At 44.3% G+C, this 19618-nt stretch overlaps 1 protein-coding gene across 1 annotated transcript in view; it reads left to right on the top strand.

Moving 5' to 3' along the window:
• Nucleotides 1-19618, top strand: part of LOC149450865 (hydroperoxide isomerase ALOXE3-like) — a 204431-nt gene that overhangs the window by 175963 nt on the left and 8850 nt on the right. The window contains exons 11-12 of the mRNA XM_089691500.1: nucleotides 9849-10018; nucleotides 14171-14292. Of these exons, the coding sequence (XP_089547626.1) occupies nucleotides 9849-10018; nucleotides 14171-14292 (292 nt within the window). The remainder of the gene's footprint in view (nucleotides 1-9848; nucleotides 10019-14170; nucleotides 14293-19618) is intronic.

Raw genomic sequence — 19618 nt, 5'->3', positions numbered from 1 at the left:
AATCAATAAATATTTATTAGAAATAAAAAAAAAAGTTACTGACCAAATCACCTGGTAAAAATGAAAGAGCCTAAAAAAGAAAACTAATGCAGCCATCACATCTAAGAATTTGTAAACTACAATGTAATCAATGTTTGCTTTTGGGTTCCTCATGCACACTGGACATTTTTACAGCGGCTGTTTTTGGCTTTTGGTGTTTTTTTCTACAGCCAGTAAACTCCCCAGCATGTTATCCCATGTGTCCATGTGTTCATGCACGCATAGGCTGTAATCAGCATTTTTTGGAACGGGTGTTTTTTGGCTGGAAAAAGCCCAGAACTAGTGTGTTTCAAGAGGAGTTTTTTAGCTGTAAAAACGCTCTAACACTGAAAAATGCGGCAAAATGCAGCAAACCAGAGTTTTTGGACTTTTTTTGAGCAAAACCCCCAATTTTATTGGGGAGGGGGGAAATGCTAAACAACACTAAAAACCGCAAACACAGCAAAACGCGGCTCAACACTAATGCAAAAACGCTGAAAAACTATAGTCTTTGACATGACTTTACACAGCTAACGCTACCAGCGTTATTAAAATGCCCAGTGTGCATGGAGCCTAATAGCACTTTACAATTGATGTCAGTGCAAACAAAAAAAACCCCCACATCAAATACATCTCTGCCACATATGCACATTTCAATATGTTCTGTTTCTTTAAAATACAATGCAAGTACAGAAAAATATCTGCTGATCTGCCACTAATCCAGTGAACTCTTAACTTCCTCTTTGGGCAGGCAACACAGTGCTTCTGCTGCACTGAAATTCTAAGCACTGTTGTCAAGCCCTGCCTGCAGTCCCTTTCCACATGTATATATTGATTTGTTTTCCCAAAAAAAAGTGCTGCCTTTACATTGCGAAGAGCTTGCTCACACCTGTGTAGAGTAAGGGCTCTTGGGAGATGGGAGATGTAGTTCCAGGGGTATGTCTACTTCAGTAGGAACTGCTCTCCCAGTAGGTGCCTTGCAAGAATTTCATAAGACTGGCAACAACGTCACAGGTAGAAATAAGTCATTTCTCACTACAGGGACGATTTGGGTAATTTCTCAACATGCCCTTTGATCAGTTTCCAACCAATCTATTGCTTTTTTGGACAAAAGGCCTAAATATTACAGACTACAGATATCATGAATGGACCACAGTCTCTTAACAGCTTTTGTTATACTAAAGATAATTACTTTTGTATAGATTTGTATACATTTAAAAAGTCCCTATAGTAAAATCTATAGATTTGAATACATTGTTTCTTCCTAAACTAAATGTATGGATTGAATTGTAATTTTAGGGTTGGCCATGAACACAACAATTTGATTTTACAATCTCTGTACAATCTACTGTGCCTTAAATTTACCAAAACTACAAACTATGACAAACCTAAATAACCCATCCAATTTGTATCCAGTTGGGCAAGCCCTTATGTTAGATAGCAATTGGTATATTTAAAGGAGGTTCTACAATCAAATTGTATAGTGTATGGTCATGTTAAGGCTTACACTGAATGCTGTCAAATAGATTTATGCCCACTGAAAGTTAGCCATGATCTCTAGGTAAGCCCAGTTGCACATGGGAGTACAAAATGCCATGATTTTTACAGATATGTAAACAGATGCATTGTTTTCATGGCACAATGCACACTGCTGTTTAACCGCTTCTGCGCTACCCTATAGTAGAAATACTGCTACAGGGCGGCCGGTTGCGCGAAATCACATACTGTATACAGTATATATACGTGATTTTGCAGTTCTGGGTAAGGGGCGTGCACCCTACTCACGCCGCCATTCGTGGCCTCGGCTGTCAATCACTGGGTCCCGGCCGGTGATTACTCGGCGGCACCCAGTGATCGCTGAGTATCTCTACTGGGGGAAAAGACCTGTGTATAAACACAGATCTCTCCCCTGTCAGCTCTTGCACATTGCTTTGTATGGCTCTGCGTAGAAGAGCAATACAAAGCATTGTGCTACAGTGAAACACAGCACACAGTGTCATTAGTACAGTGTCAGTGCTTTTTTTTTTAGCTCTGATCACTGTATTGGTGACACTGGGGATGTCAGTGACACCAAGTTAGTCCCCCCCCCTCCCCAGTGTCAGAATACCAGCTGCAGTTTAGCAGTCCTGCTATAAGTTGCTGATTGCCACCATTACTAGTAAAAAATAAAAAAAAAAAACTCCAGTATAAACCGCCATTTGTAGATGCTAGAACTTTCGCGTAAACCAATTAATTTACATGTATTGAGATTTTTTTTAGCAAAGACATGTAGCAGAATACATTTTGGCCTAAATTTATGATTAAATTTGATTTTTTAAACATTTTTTTGCTGGACATGTTTAATAGCAAAAAGTCGAAAATATTTTTTTCTCAAAATTCAGTCTTTTTGTTTTTTTGTTTATAGCGCAAAAAATAAAATACGCACAGATGATAAAATACCACCAAAAGAAAACTATTCGTGGGCAAAAAAAGAACATACATTTAATTTGGGCGCAGCTTTGCATGACCGCGCAATTGTCAGTTAAAGTAACACAGTGTTGTATCACAAAAAGTGGCCTGGTCAGGAAGGGGGTAAATCCTCCACCTCTCCATCCTGCCTGCTTTTAGCTGCTAGGGTATAAGTAAGTTGTGCCATCTGTGAGATGGGGAAACAGCTTTCATTGTTTGAACACTGACTGAAGTAAATTAAAAACGTTCTGACTGACATTCTGCAGTTTAGTCACAAGATGTCACTGTTTTTTCTAACACAGCCTCAGACTGCATAGAGATTTCTATATTCATGAAGGGGTGGGGTTTGACACTTGGAGAGTGAACAGGAAAAAGAAGGGTAGCCATGCTTGAGAGAGAAGATGGCTGAGTGATCTGAGAATCCGTCGCCATCTAGCTGTGAGGACTGCCCTCCGTAATCAGAAATTCACTTGAGTGAAGCTGATGGTGTTGAAGACGCTAACCCTGTTCAAAGAAAGGAAGATTTGCTGCCAGGAAGCTGATGAGGACAGAGGAGCAAAGCAACATATACTGCTGATGAAATTGCATGCTTAGCGGAGAGACATCTGTTCTGTTCAGAGTCACCAGCGGATGCAAAGCAGACCCGGGTCGATAAGATCGTGCACGCACCTCCTTTCAGTGTTGGCACCTATAAGACTGAGACCAGGCCTATAGTTAGTTAGTTAGGGTCTCTGTTTGTGTCAGGCCACAAGTGTTATTACTGATCATTGGAAGGACTCCACAACTTAAAGTGACATTTCACATTGGAAAGCTGATAAAATCCTACAAACTCAAGCCAGACTGGTGTTTTGCTCAGAAGGAATACTCAGGCACGTGCTACAGGACCAGTTATGGGAGGGAGAATACTGTAGATTTTTGTAAGATTGTAAACTGTTGTGCTGCACCGCAGGCTAGCCCATACCATACACCTATACACTGATTCCTGCTCTTTTAGGGTAATAACAGGTAAGGTGTGGCAGCTTAGTTGTGCCCGCCAGTAGGTAAATTACTTCACTTTCTACCTTCATCTATCAGAAGGCGCCGTGCTGTGCAGAACAAGTTTCTCAGCATTTGGGCTGGGTGTATGTAAATTTATTATATGTTTCCAGCATTTGTGGTTGTGTTTATTTGCCACATCTAAGTAAAATTCTGTTGTGCCAAAAGCTGGCGTTGGGGTTGCTTTCCTCGTTCGTGACTTCACTGTATCCTGGGGAGCCCACCCCGGTACACGGCTTACACATCCACCCCTTTTTATGAGGGGTTCAATTTCAGCAATGCCGAGATGACTGAACTCACGCATGCATGGGAGTGATGTCATATCAGCCCAGCCAATGAAAAAGGCCAGGGGTTGATACCTGGAAGTCACTAGGTTGAGGATACCAGTGGCCAGCAGGGAGTGCCAAGCAGCACTAGAGAGGGGGTGAGTATAGTTTTGTTTTAAGGGATCATTTTTAGTTATCTTGGCTATGTGAATGAGTGTTTTGTTAATATGGCTGGAGATGCCTGTTAGAGTTGGTTCATATGTAAACACTACACAGCGCAAAAAATATATAATACATTCAAGAAAAATAATTATATACAGTGAAGGAAATAAGTATTTGATCCTCTGCACACATGGCTGCTGATAGGAAATAAAAGGGCATTGTCATTACTCTGTACTGCTGGTGGTCTGTTGGGATCTGTGTTAGAAGCCTCAGATGGAAGCTGCTCAGTGTAAACACAGAAGTGAGGCTTCTAATACTGACTTTCTATGAATAAGCATTGATTTCTTTGCTCATCACTAGGGTATGGTGTGTAGTACAAGTCCACATGTCCTGTAATCATTCATTGCTCTCACACTGATAGCAGACCATGTCTGTCTGTACTGGGACAACGTTCCCTTACAGTGAAGGAAATTAGTATTTGATCCCCTGCTAATTTTGAATGTTTGCCCACTCACAAAGAAATGATCAGTCTAAAAATCGAATGGTAGGTGTATTGTAACACAGAGACAGAATAGCAACAAAAAATTCAAAAGAAATGCATGTCTAACAAATTATGCACTGATTTGCATGTTCATGAGGGAAATAAGTATTTGATCCCCTTCACAAAACACAACTTAGTACTTGGTGGCAAATCCCTTGTTGACATTCAGAGGTCAGACGTTTCCTGTAGTTAGCACCCAGGTTTGCACACATCTCAGGAGGGATTTTGGCCCACTCCTCTTGGCAGATCCTCTCAAGTCATTAAGGTTTGGTGGCTGACGTTTGGCAACTCGAACTTTCAGCTCCCTCCACAGATTTTCAATTGGATTAAGGTCTGGAGACTGGCTGGAGACTGTGCTTCTTCCTGAGCCCCTCCTTTGTTGCCTTGGCCGTGTGTTTTGGGTCATTGTCATGCTGGAACACCCATCCACGACCCATTTTCAATGCCCTAGCTGAAGGAAGAAGGTTCTCACCCAAGATTTGACGATACTTTGCCCAGTCCATCGTCCCTTTGATGCAGTGCAGTTGTCCTGTCCCCTTAGCAGAAAAACACCCCCAAAGCAGAATGTTATCACCAGCATGTTTGACAGTTGGGATGGTGTTCTTGGGGTAATAGGCAGCATTCCTCCTCCTCCAAACACGGCAAGTTGAGTTGCTGCCAAAGAGCTCGATTTTGGTCTCCTCTGACCATAACACATTCAACCAGTCCTCTGCATCTTTCAGATGTTCAGTGGCAATCTTCAGATGGGCCTGGACATATGCTTTCTTGAGCAGAGGGACCTTGTAGGCACTGCAGGATTTCAGTCCTTGTCGGCGTAGTGTGTTACCAATTGTTTTCTTGGTGACTGTGGTCCCAGCTGCCTGGAGATCATTGACAAGATCCTCACCCGTAGTTCTGGGATGATTACTCACTGTTCTCATGATCATTTACACTCCACCAGGTGAGATCTTGCATGGTGCACCAGACCTAGGGAGACTGACAGTTGTTTTGTGTTTCTTCCATTTGCAAATGATTGCACCAACTGTTGTCACCTTCTCACCAAGCTGCTTTGCGATAGTTTGGTAGCTCAGTCCAGCCTTGTGTAGGTCTACAATCTTGTCCCTGACATCCTTGGACAACTCTTTGGTCTTTGCCATGGTGGAGAGTTTGGAATCTGATTGTTTGATTGCTCTTGTGGACAGGTGTCTTTTATACAGGTAACAAAATGAGATTAGCAGCACTAAGAAACTGCTTCTAATCTCAGCTTTTTACCTGTATGAAAGATACCTGGTAGCAAGAAATCCTGCTGAATGATAGGGGATCAAATACTTATTTCCCTCATGAACATGCAAATCAGAGCATAATTTGTCAGACATTTCTTTTGAATTTTTTGTTGCTATTCTGTCAGTGTTACAATACACCTACCATTTGATTTTTAGACTGATCATTTCTTTGTGAGTGGGCAAACATTTAAAATCAGCAGGGGATCAAATACTAATTTCCTTCACTATATATAATAAAAGTCCAAAAAAAGCCCCAAATAAAAATGAAAAATGTGCTCCAATCTCAAAATAGTGCTGAAAGAAATTCTTCAAAGTGTCCACACCATCCGTGATTGACAATCTGATCCGCACTCACCAAATGGAGTGGACTGTTAGCTGGTATAGCTAAAGAGTCAAACAAGCTAAAAAGATGGGGTGCATCCTCCCCAGGTGTGTCTGTACATGATATCCTGTTTATTTTTATTTTTTTTGTTATTTTTTATTATTTATTATTAATTTATAGTTGCTTCATACCTAGAGGTGAGACCAAGCACGGGTGCATTTCCGAGAGTTTATTTCAATGGGCAGCCCTGCATGCAAGAAGCACAAAAATAAAGTCTTTAATCTTTTCTGAAAGTGTGCTGCACTGAACCGCACGGTGCTGTAATACCATGTGGTTTGGCACATGCAAAAAATAGGCTCTAGTATGTAGGTGCGAGGGGGTGCCATTAACAATTAATGGCACCGCTACCAGTCTGCTAAATGGCAGTGTTACTGTGCATGTCAGGAAGGCACATAAAGCAATTTTGGGCACCTTCCCAACACGCACAGGTGTGAATCAAGACTTGGGACACAGCAACTGTTCAAGCAAGATTCAGGTCCTGATTTGACAGGTGTGCAGGTACAGGTAAGGGTAAAGCACATTTTCTGCGTTTGGGGCCGTACACCTGCACCCATATGCCTAGTGGGGAACCCTTCCAGGAAGGCTGTATGGATTGCATGATTTCTAACAGCAGCTCTAATTATTAGCATCATGGGTGCCAAGACTTGCTTCCAGAGGAGGAAGCTGTGAGGACGCTGATGAGAATGGGTAGGGGTGGGAGTGGCAACGCACCCCTTGGTTGTCAGTGCCTGTTTCCCCCCTTGGTGGTCAGTGTCTGAGCCCCCCCCTGCAGGATCCTAAATCTAAACAAAATTATGACATCCGTGTGCACAGGGCCTGTGTGGATGTAATATTATGTGTACAAACATTTCTCCCATGTGAAAAAATATAATAAACTTAACACAGTGAATAAATCCTTTAAATAATCCTTTAATGATTATGACCAGCCCAACCTTTTTGGGAGTTGTGAAGGTTTAGAACCCCGTTTGGTTTCAAAGTGTCACTAAACCCAGGACCCTGCATTCACTAGATCTGGTCTCCCACAGTACACAGAACATGGAAAATGCAATTATTTTTGTAAATATAAACTGCTAAATACCTTTTCTCATCAGCAGTATATAGCAGTCTTGTGACTTGTATCAGTGTCCAGCTAAGCACTGGTTAAAGCTTGTAGGAGGAGTTTCTATTCTGCTCTGACTGTCCTATGAGGCTACATGACCCCTCTCCCTCTCTCTGGACAGCACTGATTGGCCCTGTGCTGATCAGGCACCTTCCCAAAGAAAAAGAAAACTCTTTAGCGATACACACTAAACTGAGCTTGTGCAGAGTGACCCCTAGAGCTCTATAATATCAGCAGATGGATTGGGGACAGTAGGAGAAGGGTAGGATAAGAGTAGACAGAATCGAACAACCTTTTTACACAGTGTGAAGGATTAACCCCTTAGGTTCCACAGTGAGTATAATAACAAGCATGCTTTACTGCATATAAAGACTGATTTTACTGTTGTTGGTTAACTAACACTTTAAGGCTCCATGCACACGTTTTTTTAGCTAAAGAAATGCTAGAAAAGAAATGGATGAAAAATGCTGATAATAGAGTTCTTGTACCAGCTTGTACCAGCATTTTAGTAGCGTTTAGGATCATTTGGGTTTGAAGTTAACATTTTATTAGTGTTTTTACAGTACAAAAATGTAATGTTTTTCTGCTCCTAAGGCTCCATGCACATGTGTTTTTTAACTCCTCGAAGCTACTAAGGAGCATTTTTTTCTGCCCCTAGAAGATAAGAATCCATACACTAGCTTTTTTTTTAACCTCCCTGTTGGTATTCCCTGGTGTAGCTCGTGGTAAAGTTTCAGCACCACACGTGGTAACCCTGAGCTACACTCGGGAATACCATGAAGCGCTGCTCCGGGATCTCTTCTTCACTTACCTTGTCCTGCGCTTCCGTGATGTCCCTCCTGCAGTGTCCCCTGTAATGTCCTCCGGCGGATGCCGGCATCTGTCTTCTGGGTTCCGTTCCCTGCGATGTTGGGACGTACGGGGGATGGAACTGGCAGGAAATTTGAAAGTTGTAAAAGTGACATTCACTAAATTCACTAAAATCACATAGTAATACATTACTGTATCCAACCATTTCACATACATTTTGTCCCTAGTGCTTTGTCCTGTCCCCTGCCTGCATATTTACTGTTCTTTCTGCTTGGAAACTGAGAAATGTGGGGTTGGGGGTCCAAGAATTTTGGGGTCCAAAAAGCATCCCTTTAGGTCAAAAGTGGTTTTAGACCAGATAGAGAACAGCGATAGTAAATTAGAACCACTTGCAGAATTGAGTGAAAATGATTCGTGGGGAAATTCATCATCAGACACTGAAAACGATTTTGCAACTTTGCTCAGTGATGTGCGAACCTGGCGCTATATTTCAAATTTCAGTGTTTTTGGTTTGATTATATTATTGAATTAAATTTATTATTAGTATATTATTTTTTATGATTATTTATTAAATTATAATTTATGATTTCGTGTTTCAAATTTTAACATACCCAGGATGTTTACTAGACTCTTGTTCGGACAGATTTCAATGAGTTATTCCTAAAAATTACAGGCCTACAATAAAAAAGTTCATATTTCCATGCAAAAAAAGTACCGCTTTGAGCACAGAAATATGGACATAATCAGACCGCTAGGGAGGCTACGCTCCTAGAAGCTAGTCTAAACTTTTTTATTCTGCTCCCAGAAGCTAATAGTGTTATCCATTGTGTCCATGCACACTATTTATTGCTAGAAGCATTTTTCAAGCTTCAGTGTTTAGGAGCAGAAAAACATTTTTTGTAGAGTTTTTGGGAGCGTTTTCGAAGCAGAATAAAATGCTCCTAAACTCTTCTAAACACTCCTAACAATTATTTTTTCTTCATGTACTGTAAAAACGTCAATAAAATGCTAGCGCTAAACCTAAACGCTCCTAAAACGCTACTACAAGCCGGAAGACAAAGGCTATTATCAGCGTTTCTTTCTAGTGTTTTTGAGCTTATAAAAACCGCTAGTGTGCATGGAGCTTTAGGAGCAGAAAAAATTGTTTTTGTAAAGTTTTTGGGAGTGTTTTCTTGGCAGAAAATAAAGCTGAATGATCGTAAACGCTTCTAAACACTACTAAAACACTCCTAACAGCTTTTTCAAGCATTTTCTTTTCTTCATGTACTGTAAAAATGCTAATAAATGCTAACACTCCTAAACGCTACTAGCCAGCACAAAAACGCTATTATCAGCGTTTTTCATCCAACGTTTATTTCTAGCATTCTTTGAACTTATAAAAAACGTTAGTGTGCATGCAGCCTAATTGAGGGATAGATCTCTCCAACTGAGCCCCAGAAAGGAGTAAAACCCAACAAGGTGTTTTATCCTTCCCTAATATATCCAAAAAATGAAACATGTTTTGGCTGAACAAGCAATTTAATTCAACAAAGCAATGGCAAACAAATGGATCATGTAAACAAAAAAATCTGATTTCGAATCTATCTGCAAATGTCCAACAGTTCCTACAATGCAAGACCCGAAGAGAGAAATTGTGAAAGCACATGGCGTATGCTGTACGTTAGTGCTGCTCTTGGCACTGGTCCATGCGTTCCCTAAGTAAATATGGTCTTCAGGTACTTCTCTAGCCCTGATAGTGGTGAACGTTCTCCTATTCATCACACTTGTTCTATTTATTACATGACAATAGTTTTACACAGTTTGTTTTTCTGTATTCTCTCTCAAGGCCTTGGTGACTGGGAAAGGAGGAGTCCCCGTACTCCTGAAGAACGCAATGGCTCAGTTGACCTATTGCAGCCTTTGCCTCCCTGATGATATAAAGGGCAGAGGAATGGAGCACATTCCCAACTACTTGTACAGGGATGATGGCATGAAGATCTGGGCAGCTATGGAAAGGTAAAGATCTTTCATATTCAAAGATAAAAATTGCTTAGTGTCAAAGCTGAACTCGAGGTAAACATTTAAATTATATGTAAACCCTCACCTTGTAAAACAACTCATTCAGTTTAAAATAGAAATGAAAGGCAAAATGTTTGTGTATAAATATCAGAAAACATTATAAATACCTTATTTCTAATGTTTTATAAGTGATTACATACCCTCTATGCTCCTTATGCAGAGAGCTGTGGAGGAGAAACGGCATACACTGAACGTTTAAATGAAAGGCTGTGGGGGAAGGGGATCAGGACAAGTCTGAACATGGAAAGAGAGCAAACTGGGTTCCAAGCATAGCTAGAGAACTGACCATGCTGTTCTCCCATGCCTAGTGTAGTTAGTTTTTAATAGGAAAGTAGAGTGACTGGCAGGGACTCCAGGGATTTCACATAAAGGAAGCAATACAAAAAGAGCAGGATAATATTTCATACAAGCACGTGGTACAGCAGGCACATATGAAATGTTGGATTTACATGCTCTTTAAATGCATAGATGTGAGCTGTATTAAAGGTATTTTTATTTATTTTATTAATTTATTTCAGATACTTATATAGTACCATTAATTTAGGAAGCGCTTCACATGTGTATATTGTCCATTTACATTAGTCCCTGCCCTCAAGGAGCTTACAATCTAAGGTCCCTATCTCACAATCATACATACAAGTATTAGGACCAGATTAGACAGAAGGAAAACAAAACACCTTGAGGAAACCTATGCAGGCACAGGGAGAACATGCAAACTCCAGGCAGTGGTTGGAATTTGAACCATTGACCTTAGTGCTGCTAGGGTATTAACTGCCAAAGGATTTTTGTCCATCCTGTCCTGAGGTTTACACAGCTTTCCAACATAGAACAGTCTGCGCTGGCAGTTTTACAATGCAAGGACCCAGGCTTACTCTACAGCAATTTCAGGGGATCGGGCTAAAAACTTTTTTCTGTCAGAGATCTTCCTTGGTGTTAAGTCATCTTAGAGTCCCTCTAATCAGTTTCTGTTTTTGCCTTTTAGAAAGCGTAGATAGCCAATGCCACATGGGTTTGTTCACTCTCTACTGTATTATACCGTCCAATTTATAGGTGATTCATTCTCCAATTCGACTTCAAGATGGCAATGTTGTATCATACATGCCATAGGTGTTAGCAGGTCAAGCTATTGGTAACCATGGCTAAAAAACAATAACCAACTGTCAACTGACATACAATGGTATCTACAGTTGTGTTCAAAATAATAGCAGTCAGACATCACTAACCTGATCAATCACTGTTTTTGGTAGAAATGATATTTCTACATGGCAAATAATTTACTAGCAGGTGTAGTATAGTAATAGAAATCCAACAGAACCAACAGCCATGACATGCATGCTGCTGATTCTGTGTAATTGAATCACTAATTGAAAGGGGCATGTTCAAAATAATAGCAGTGTGGAGTTCTATTAGTGAGGTCATTCATTTTTTGAAAAACAGGTGGCAATTATTGCCCTTATTTAAGGAAGGAAGGCAGCAAATGTTTTACATGGTGGTTACAGTGCATTTCTCTCAGAAATTCTGAGGAAAATGGGTCGTTCCAGACATTGTTCAGAAGAACAGCGTACCTTGATTAAAAAGTTGATTGGAGAGGGGAAAACATAAAGAAGTGCAGAAACTGATAGGCTGCTCAGCTAAAATGATCGCAAATGCTTTAAATGGCAACCAAAACCTGAAAGACGTGGAAGAAAGCGAAAAACTACCATTTGAATGGATAGAAGAATAGCCAAAATGGCAAGGACTCAGCCAACAATCAGCTCCAGGAAGATCAAAGAAGGTCTAAAGTTACCTGTGAGTACTGTTACAATTAGATGCCTATGTAAAGCCAAACTGTCTGCAAGAAGCCCCGGGTCTAGTGGCCAGAGACAGTTTGTCAGATGACCCCCAAACACTGAATTCAAGCCACAGTACACTGTGAAGACAGTGAAGCATGGTTGTGCAAGCATCATGATATGGGGATGTTTCTCATACTACGGTGTTGGGCCTATTTATCGCATACCAGGGATCATGGATCAGTTTGAATACATCAGAATACATGAAGAGGTCATGCTGCCTTATGCTGAAGAGGAAATGCCCTTGAAATGGGTGTTCCAACAAGACAACGACCCAAACACACCAGTAAATGTGCAACATCTTGGTTCCAGACCAACAAGATTGACGTTATGGAGTGGCCAGCCCAATCCCCGGATCTTAATCCAATAGAAAACTTGTGGGGTGACATCAAAAATGCAGTTTCTGAGGCAAAACCAAGATATAGAGAACTGTGGAATGTAGTCCAATCATCCTGGGCTGGAATACCTGTTCACAGGTGCCAGAAGTTGGTTGACTCCATGCAACACAGATGTACAGCAGTTCTCAGAAACTAAATATTAATTAAGTGATTCAAAGGAAAGCAAAATCTTCAAACATTTTTCAGTTTATATAGTGATTGTTTGAGTTTGTAAAGAAGAATACAAACACTGCTATTTTTTTGAACAGCCTAATATTCACTTTTCTTCAATTTTTATATTTAGAGGAACAACACAAATTTGATATATTGTTCTTCATGTTTTGATTTGGAATAGAATGTGTAGTGTTCCCAATGCATTTGTGTGTATAGAAATAAAAGCTATTAGAAGGATTTTGAGCTTTATTCACTTTTTTCAACACACTATTATTTTGAACACAACTGTATATTAATCCATTCATGTCATGTTTCAGGACAAAAAACAATTCTGAAGGTATCATGCCGATTTTTCCTTATCTGAGTATTTTAGTAGTATTTGCTTACAAGGACCAGGCAAAAACATATTAACAGCATTCATCACATGCATGTTAGTGCATAGATAATTCATGTCAAAAATACAGCCTACTGTATAATATTCACTTTTCTTCAATTTTTTTTAGAGGAACAACACAAATGTGATTTTTCTTCATGTTTTGATTTGGAATAGAATGTGTAGTGTTCCCAACGCATTTGTGTGTATGGAAATAAAAGCTATTAGAAGGATTTTGAGCTTTATTCACTTTTTTCAACACACTGCTATTATTTTGAACACAACTGTATGTTACCATTGTATCCAGCAGTATTTGTTTGGGAAGCAACTCCTAAAACTCCAAGTAACTTGATGTCTGTCTCCAAAACAGTCTGAGGAAATAAATATACATATACTGTGTGTGTGTATATGTGTGTGTGTGTGTGTGTGTGTGTGTGTGTATATGTTTGTGTGTGTGTGTAACCCTAACCCTATCTCAAATGCAACACACTTGCAGGATAGAAGACCTGATTTTTCTTTGCTGCAGTTAAGTCTTGTCCCACCCTGTGACTGGACAGTGAACAGAGAAGCAGCAGACTGATAAGCTCATCTCACTGTTGCTCTGCACTCATGTTTCTGTCACTCTCTTTCTTATTAGTATGCTCTTTGTTAGCACATGAGCATTGTGGCACAAATGATTGGCTCCTTATGCTGTCTGTCTCCCTCCTCCAGTCTGGGTTTTGCTGTATAATGAAATACAAGTGGCTGATACTAAATAATAATAATTGGAATTATGTATTAATGAATGCAATTCTGCTTTCATCTGTATCTGTTTGGACTTAAAGCGGAGCTCCACCCAAAAGGGGAAGTTCCGCTTTAAGCCTTTGTCCCCCGCTCCCCATTAAGGATTGGCACCTTTGGGGAGCGGGTACCCGAATTTGACTGGTACCCGCTCCCACTTCCACTGCAATCACCTAGGCGATCGGAAGCAGATGTCCCCCCCCCCTCCCTCCCCGTCTTCTAAGATACATGACAGGTCTCAGAACACTATGGGGCCATTCACAAAGCACAGCGCTTTTCGTGCATGCGCAGTGGGCACCCAGCTGTGAAGCCGCAAGCTGTGACAGCCGGGTGCTCACACTGAATATGCCGGAGCCAGGGAGAGAAGACGGCTGGGGAAACCAGCCATGGTGAGGACACTGCTGGACCGAGGGACAGGTAAGTGTCTGTATTTTACAAGTCAGCAGATACAGTTTTTGTAGCTGTTGATTTTTATTTTATTTTTTTCAGGTGGAACTCTGCTTTAAGCTTTGGTGTGTATCTTCTCTCAGAAAGTAATCTTTTCTTTTCTTTATAGTTTTGTGTCTGACATAATTAATTACTATTATACAAGCGATGAGATGGTCAGAGAAGACCCTGAACTTCAGGCCTGGGTAGCTGAGATTTTCAAGGAAGGATTCCTGCAAAATAAGTGTTCAGGTATACCTCCACTGTTCTTTAGTCAGTGTTGATAATTGAAAAAAACACTTAATTCAAAAGTGTATTCTTAAACATGAATTCTATGTTGTGGCCCTGTGTAGATGCAGTACACACAACCATTCAGGCGACTGTGTGATTGTGGTTAAAAGAGAGGTTCACACTGGGTCTCTCTTGCTAGCTGAAATGATAGAGATCTAGGGGATGTTTCATGCTCTTGCACTATTCTGATTATTATAAATTGATGGGCTGCTTTCTTCTTGTAATGCAGTACTTATCTTCTGGTGAAGAAAAGTGGAGCAAGTGGAACATTAATGCACATATCATAATGTTTTTGAATTTTTGTCTCTATGGCCTCATATACACATTTTTTTTCCTGTACCTGCTTTAATGTGCTATGTATTAACAAAAGTATAATGTACACTTATTGGCCACTTTATTAGGTACACCTTGCTACCGTGTTTCCCCGAAAATAAGACACTGTCTTATATTTATTTTTCCTCAAGAAGACACACTATTTTCAGGGGATATCTTATTTTTATTAAGTATGGTATGTATGGGAAGTATGGGAAGCGGCAGCTTTACTGGTGTTTGTGGGGGGTGAGAGAGACCCACAGACTGTTGCTGGTTGGTGCTGGGGGAGAGAGACCCACAGTGCTGAGTAAAACAGCAGGCACAGCTTTACTTCTTCCCCCTGAGGTCACATGACCACATATCGCATGCGATACTGAAAACATCAATTCACTATTGCTAATATGCGGTGTTTACCAAAAATAGCAAAAACTTTTGGTAAATACCGCATAAAAAAACTTAAAGGCAATTCACTAAAGGAAATAAATTGTTAAATCATGCGGTAATTAAGTAGTGGTCCAGACATGTGTTATGTACTGTATATGTCAGTACTGTGATGGGTTGGGACTGTCTCCTGTCTTTTTTCACACTACAGGTTTTTTTTTTTTTTGTGAATGGGTAGTGGTACCATATACCCCATACTCATTCACATAAGGGGGCCAGGATGTGGCTCAAAGCACCCCCCATGTTGAGGGCATGTGGCCTGGTATGGTTCAGGCCTGCATGCTCGGATAAGGGTCTGGTATGGATTTTGGAGGGGACCTCCACACCATTTTTAAAAATATTTTGGTGTGGGGGGTTTCCCTCAAAATCCATACCATTATTATTATTATTATTACATCGAGTTTATAAAGCGCCAAAGGGTTTGCTCAGCGCTGTACAATAGGGGGGGGGACAATACATGGCACAGTACAACAATAACAAACAACGTACGAGGGGTAAGAGGGCCCTTCTCTTTCGAGCTTACAATCTAGGAGGGAGGGGGTAATGGTACAGTAGGAAGTGGCTGAGGGGAATTAGGGGTGGGAGGAAAGAGGGAGAATGGCCGTTAGCTGAGGGTAGGGTAGGCTTCCCTGGAGAGATGGGTTTTGAGGGAGCGCCTGAGTGTGAGGAGGGAAGGCGACAGCCTGATGGATTGGGGCAGTGAGTTCTAGAGGATGGGGAAGGACCTGGAGAAGTCTTGCAGTCGTGCATGGGAGGAGGAGACCAGGGAACAGGATAGAAGGAGGTCCAGTGAGGAGCGAAGGGTACGGGTAGGGCGGTACTTGGGGATCAGGTTGGTGAGGTAGTCAGGGGCAGTGTTGTGAACGGCTTTGTAGGTCAGGGTTAGAAGTTTAAATTTGATGCGTTGGGCAATCGGGAGCCAGTGGAAGGAGAGGCAGAGGGGGGTGGCAGAGGTGGAGCGGGTGGTGAGGTGGATGAGTCTAGCCGCTGAGTTCAGGATGGTCTGGAGCGGGGAGAGCCTGCACTTGGGTAGGCCGGTGAGAAGAGAATTGCAGTAGTCAAGGCGTGAGATGATGAGGGAGTGTACTAGAAGTTTGGTGGTTTGAGGGGTGAGGAAGGTACGTATCTTGGCAATTTTGCGGAGGTGGAGCCTGCATGTGTTTGTAAGTGATTTGACATGAGGTTAGAAGGAGAGGTTCGAGTCAAGAATGACGCCAAGGACTTTGGCTTGCGGGGCGGGAATGATAGTGGTGTTGTTGGTGATGATGGATAGGATGGGGGGGGTGTGGGCAGGGGGAAAGACGAGGAGCTCGGTTTTGGAGAGGTTGAGCTTGAGGAAATGTAGCGACATCCAGTCTGAGATGTCGTTTAGGAGGTGAGTGATGCGGGCGGAGATAGTGGGGGTGAGGGGAGGGGTGGAGAGGTAGATTTGGGTGTCGTCAGCATAGAGGTGTTAGTTGAAGCCGTGGGAGTGTATGAGTGTGCCCAGGGAGGAGGTGTAGATGGAGAAGAGAAGGGGTCCAAGGACAGAGCCTTGGGGGACCCCCACAGAGAGGGGGAGGGAGGGGGAGGTGGCACCATTGTAGGTGATGCTGAAGGAGCGTCGGGATAGGTAGGATGAGAACCAGGAGAGAGCGGTATCTCTGATGCCAAGGGAGAGTAGTTTATTAAGGAGGAGGGGTTGGTCAACTGTGTCGAAGGCCGCGGAGAGGTCCAGGAGTAGTCGCCCTTGGCTTTGGCGTTTAGTAGGTCGTTAGTGATTTTGAGGAGGGCAGTTTCAGTGGAGTGTAGGGGACGGAAGCCGGACTGTAGTGGGTCAAGGAGGTTATTGTCGGTAAGGTGGGAGCTTAGGCAGTCGTAGACTATGCGCTCAAGGAGCCTGGAGGTGAGTGGCAGCAGGGAGATGGGTCTGAGGTTGTTGGGGTCCGCGGGATCCAGGGAGGGCTTTTTGAGGATGGGGGTGATATGCGCATGCTTTAGGGGGGAGGGGAATGCGCCAGTAGAGAGGGAGAGATGTGGGTGAGGGAGCGGATGAGGGAAGAGGGGGGTGACCGGAGGAGTTGAGAGGGGATAGGGTCCAGGGGGCAGGTAGTGAGGCGGGCTTCTGAGAGGACTTTGGCGACTTCCTCAGTAGTGACAGGGCTGAGGGAGTGCAGTGCAGGGGGGGTTACGGTGGGCGGGGCCTTGGGAGAGGTGGGGGGCAGTGCGGTTGTGAGGGCAGAGGAGGGGGGAGATGAAGGGGTGATGGGGGTGGGGAGGCTAGGTAGGGAGGTAGATTGCAAGTTGACAATGTCCTTACGGATAGCGTCAATCTTGTTGTGCAAATGGGTGGCAATCTCGTGGGCGGTGAGAGAGGTACTGAGTGGAGGAGGGGGGGGAGAGAGCAGGGAGTTGAAGGTGGAGAAGAGTCGGTGAGGGCAGGAGGAGAGGGTGTTGATCAGGTTAACAAAGTAGGCCTGCTTAGCGGCGTGGAGGGAGGAGGTGTAAGTGAGGAAGGCAGACTTGTAGAGGGAGAATGCATGAGGGGACCTGGTTTTGCGCCACAGTCTCTCCAGTGCGCGACTGCGACGTTTGAGGCGTTTAGTGCTGTCATTCTGCCATGGTTGAAGTGGTCTAGGTTTGATGATGCGTGTGGTTAGGGGTGCCAGAGAGTCTAGGGCAGCTGACAGTGAGTCATTGTACAAGGTGGTGGCTATGTCAGGACATGACAGTGAGAGGATGCTGTCATGTAGGCGGTCGGCGGCCGAGTGGAGGGGGGCCGGGTTCAGGTTGCGGAGGTTGCGGCTGGTGATGGTTTGGCGTTTTTGGGGGGGGGAGTTGGGGGAAGGGGAGATGGAGAACGTGATGAGGTGGTGGTCGGAGAGAGGGAAGGGGGTGTTAGAGAACTGGTTGAGGGTACAGAGGTGGAAGAAGACGAGGTCCAGGGTGTTCCCTCCGATGTGGGTGGAGGATTGAGTGTGCTGTGTGAGCATGAAGGAGGAGGTTAGGTGGAGGAATTGGGAATTAGCCGGGTTGTTGTCGTTGATAGGGATATTGAAGTCCCCGAGGATGATGGTCGGTAGCTCAGAGGAGAGGAAGAAGGGGAGCCAGGCGGCGAAGTTGTCCAGGAAGTGGGGTATGGACCCAGGAGGTCTGTAGATCACTGCGATTCTTAGGGGGGTGGGTGAGAAGAGTCAGATGTAGTGCGCCTCAAAGGAGGGGAAGGATAGAGAGGGTGGGTTAGGGAGGACCTGGAAGGTGCTCAGCGGTGATAGGAGCAAGCCGACACCACCACCTCTGCGATCGCTTAGTCTTGGCAAATGGGTCCAGATGAGACCTCCATGGGTGAGTGCCGCACGAGAAGTGGAGTTAGTGGCCTGTACCCAGGTTTCGGTGACTGCTAGGAGGTTGAGGGAGTGGGAGATGAAGAGGTCATGGATGGCAGTAAGCTTGTTGCAAACCGAACGGGCATTCAGGAGTGCAACCGAGAGAGGGGGGATAGATATGGGGAGGAGGGGTACATGTATGAGGTTGAGGGGACTGCGTTGGCTGGCTTGAGCAGGGGGGTCTCTAGGGGGGGGGTGAGGTGGTGAGGGGCCAGGGTTCGGGGAGATGTCCCCAGCTGATATGAGAAGGAGGAGGGTGAGGAAGGTGGCATGGGAGCAGTAGGTGTAGGAGCATGTGGGTCTGCAAGGGGTGGCAAGTGGGTCAGCGGGGAAGTGGAGTAGCAGGAGGAGGTGGTGGGTGCCGTAATGGGGGGAGGGGAGAAGTGAGGGGGCGATATAGAGCTGCTTAGCGGGGGTGGGCGGGTAGAGGGAGGCGGTTTTAGGGATGGAGGAGAGGAGGACAAGGAGGAGGAGCGCGGGTGGCATGTTGGGGTGAGCGGGGTGCTGGAAAGGTCGGGGGAGGTGAAGGGGTGCTGGTCAGGGATGGCGAAGCAGAGTGTCCGAAACGCCGTGGGAGGTGAGGGGGTGCAGGTTAGGGATGGTGAAGCAGAGCGTCTGTAGCGCTGTGGAGGAGTCTATTGCGTTCTTCTGTGAGGGGAGAGGGAGAGTGGAGGGCAGCAGGGTCAGCAGCAGGTTGGTAGTAGTCTGCAGGTGTAGTAGGTTGGTGCCCATGCGTGCGGTGGCACATCATCAGTGGGTGCGGTGGTTCGGGGAGCGGAGGGGTCGTAGGGCGCGACGTCTGGGGTGCTGGTAGGCACGGCGTCTGGTGATGCTGGCGGCTCAGAGACCGGAGAAGTTGAGGCCAGGTGTTGAGGGCTCGGCGTCGGGAGGCGCTGAGGGTGCTGAAGGGCCCGGCGTCGGGAGGAGTTGAAGGATCATCGTCAGGAGGTGGTGTGGATCGACGTCTGGAGGTGGAGTAGGCTAGGCGTTGGCAGCTGTAGTAGGGCTCGGCATCCGTGGACGAAGTGAGCCGGCGCAGGCGAATGTTGAGGGCCAGGCGCTGAGGGCTCGGCGTCGGGAGGCGCTGATGGTGCTGAAGGGCCCAGCGACAGGAGGTGCTGAAGGGCACCGGCGTCAGGAGGAGTAGAAGGGCCGTTGGCAGGAGGTGG

The sequence above is a fragment of the Staurois parvus genome, unplaced genomic scaffold (assembly GCF_062004578.1).
Source record: "Staurois parvus isolate SC_StPar_1 unplaced genomic scaffold, SC_StPar_1.0 ptg000562l, whole genome shotgun sequence".
NCBI classification, from domain to species: domain Eukaryota; kingdom Metazoa; phylum Chordata; class Amphibia; order Anura; family Ranidae; genus Staurois; species Staurois parvus.
The sequence above is the reverse complement of the archived record's forward strand: the minus strand, read 5'-3'. Positions and strand labels throughout refer to the sequence as shown.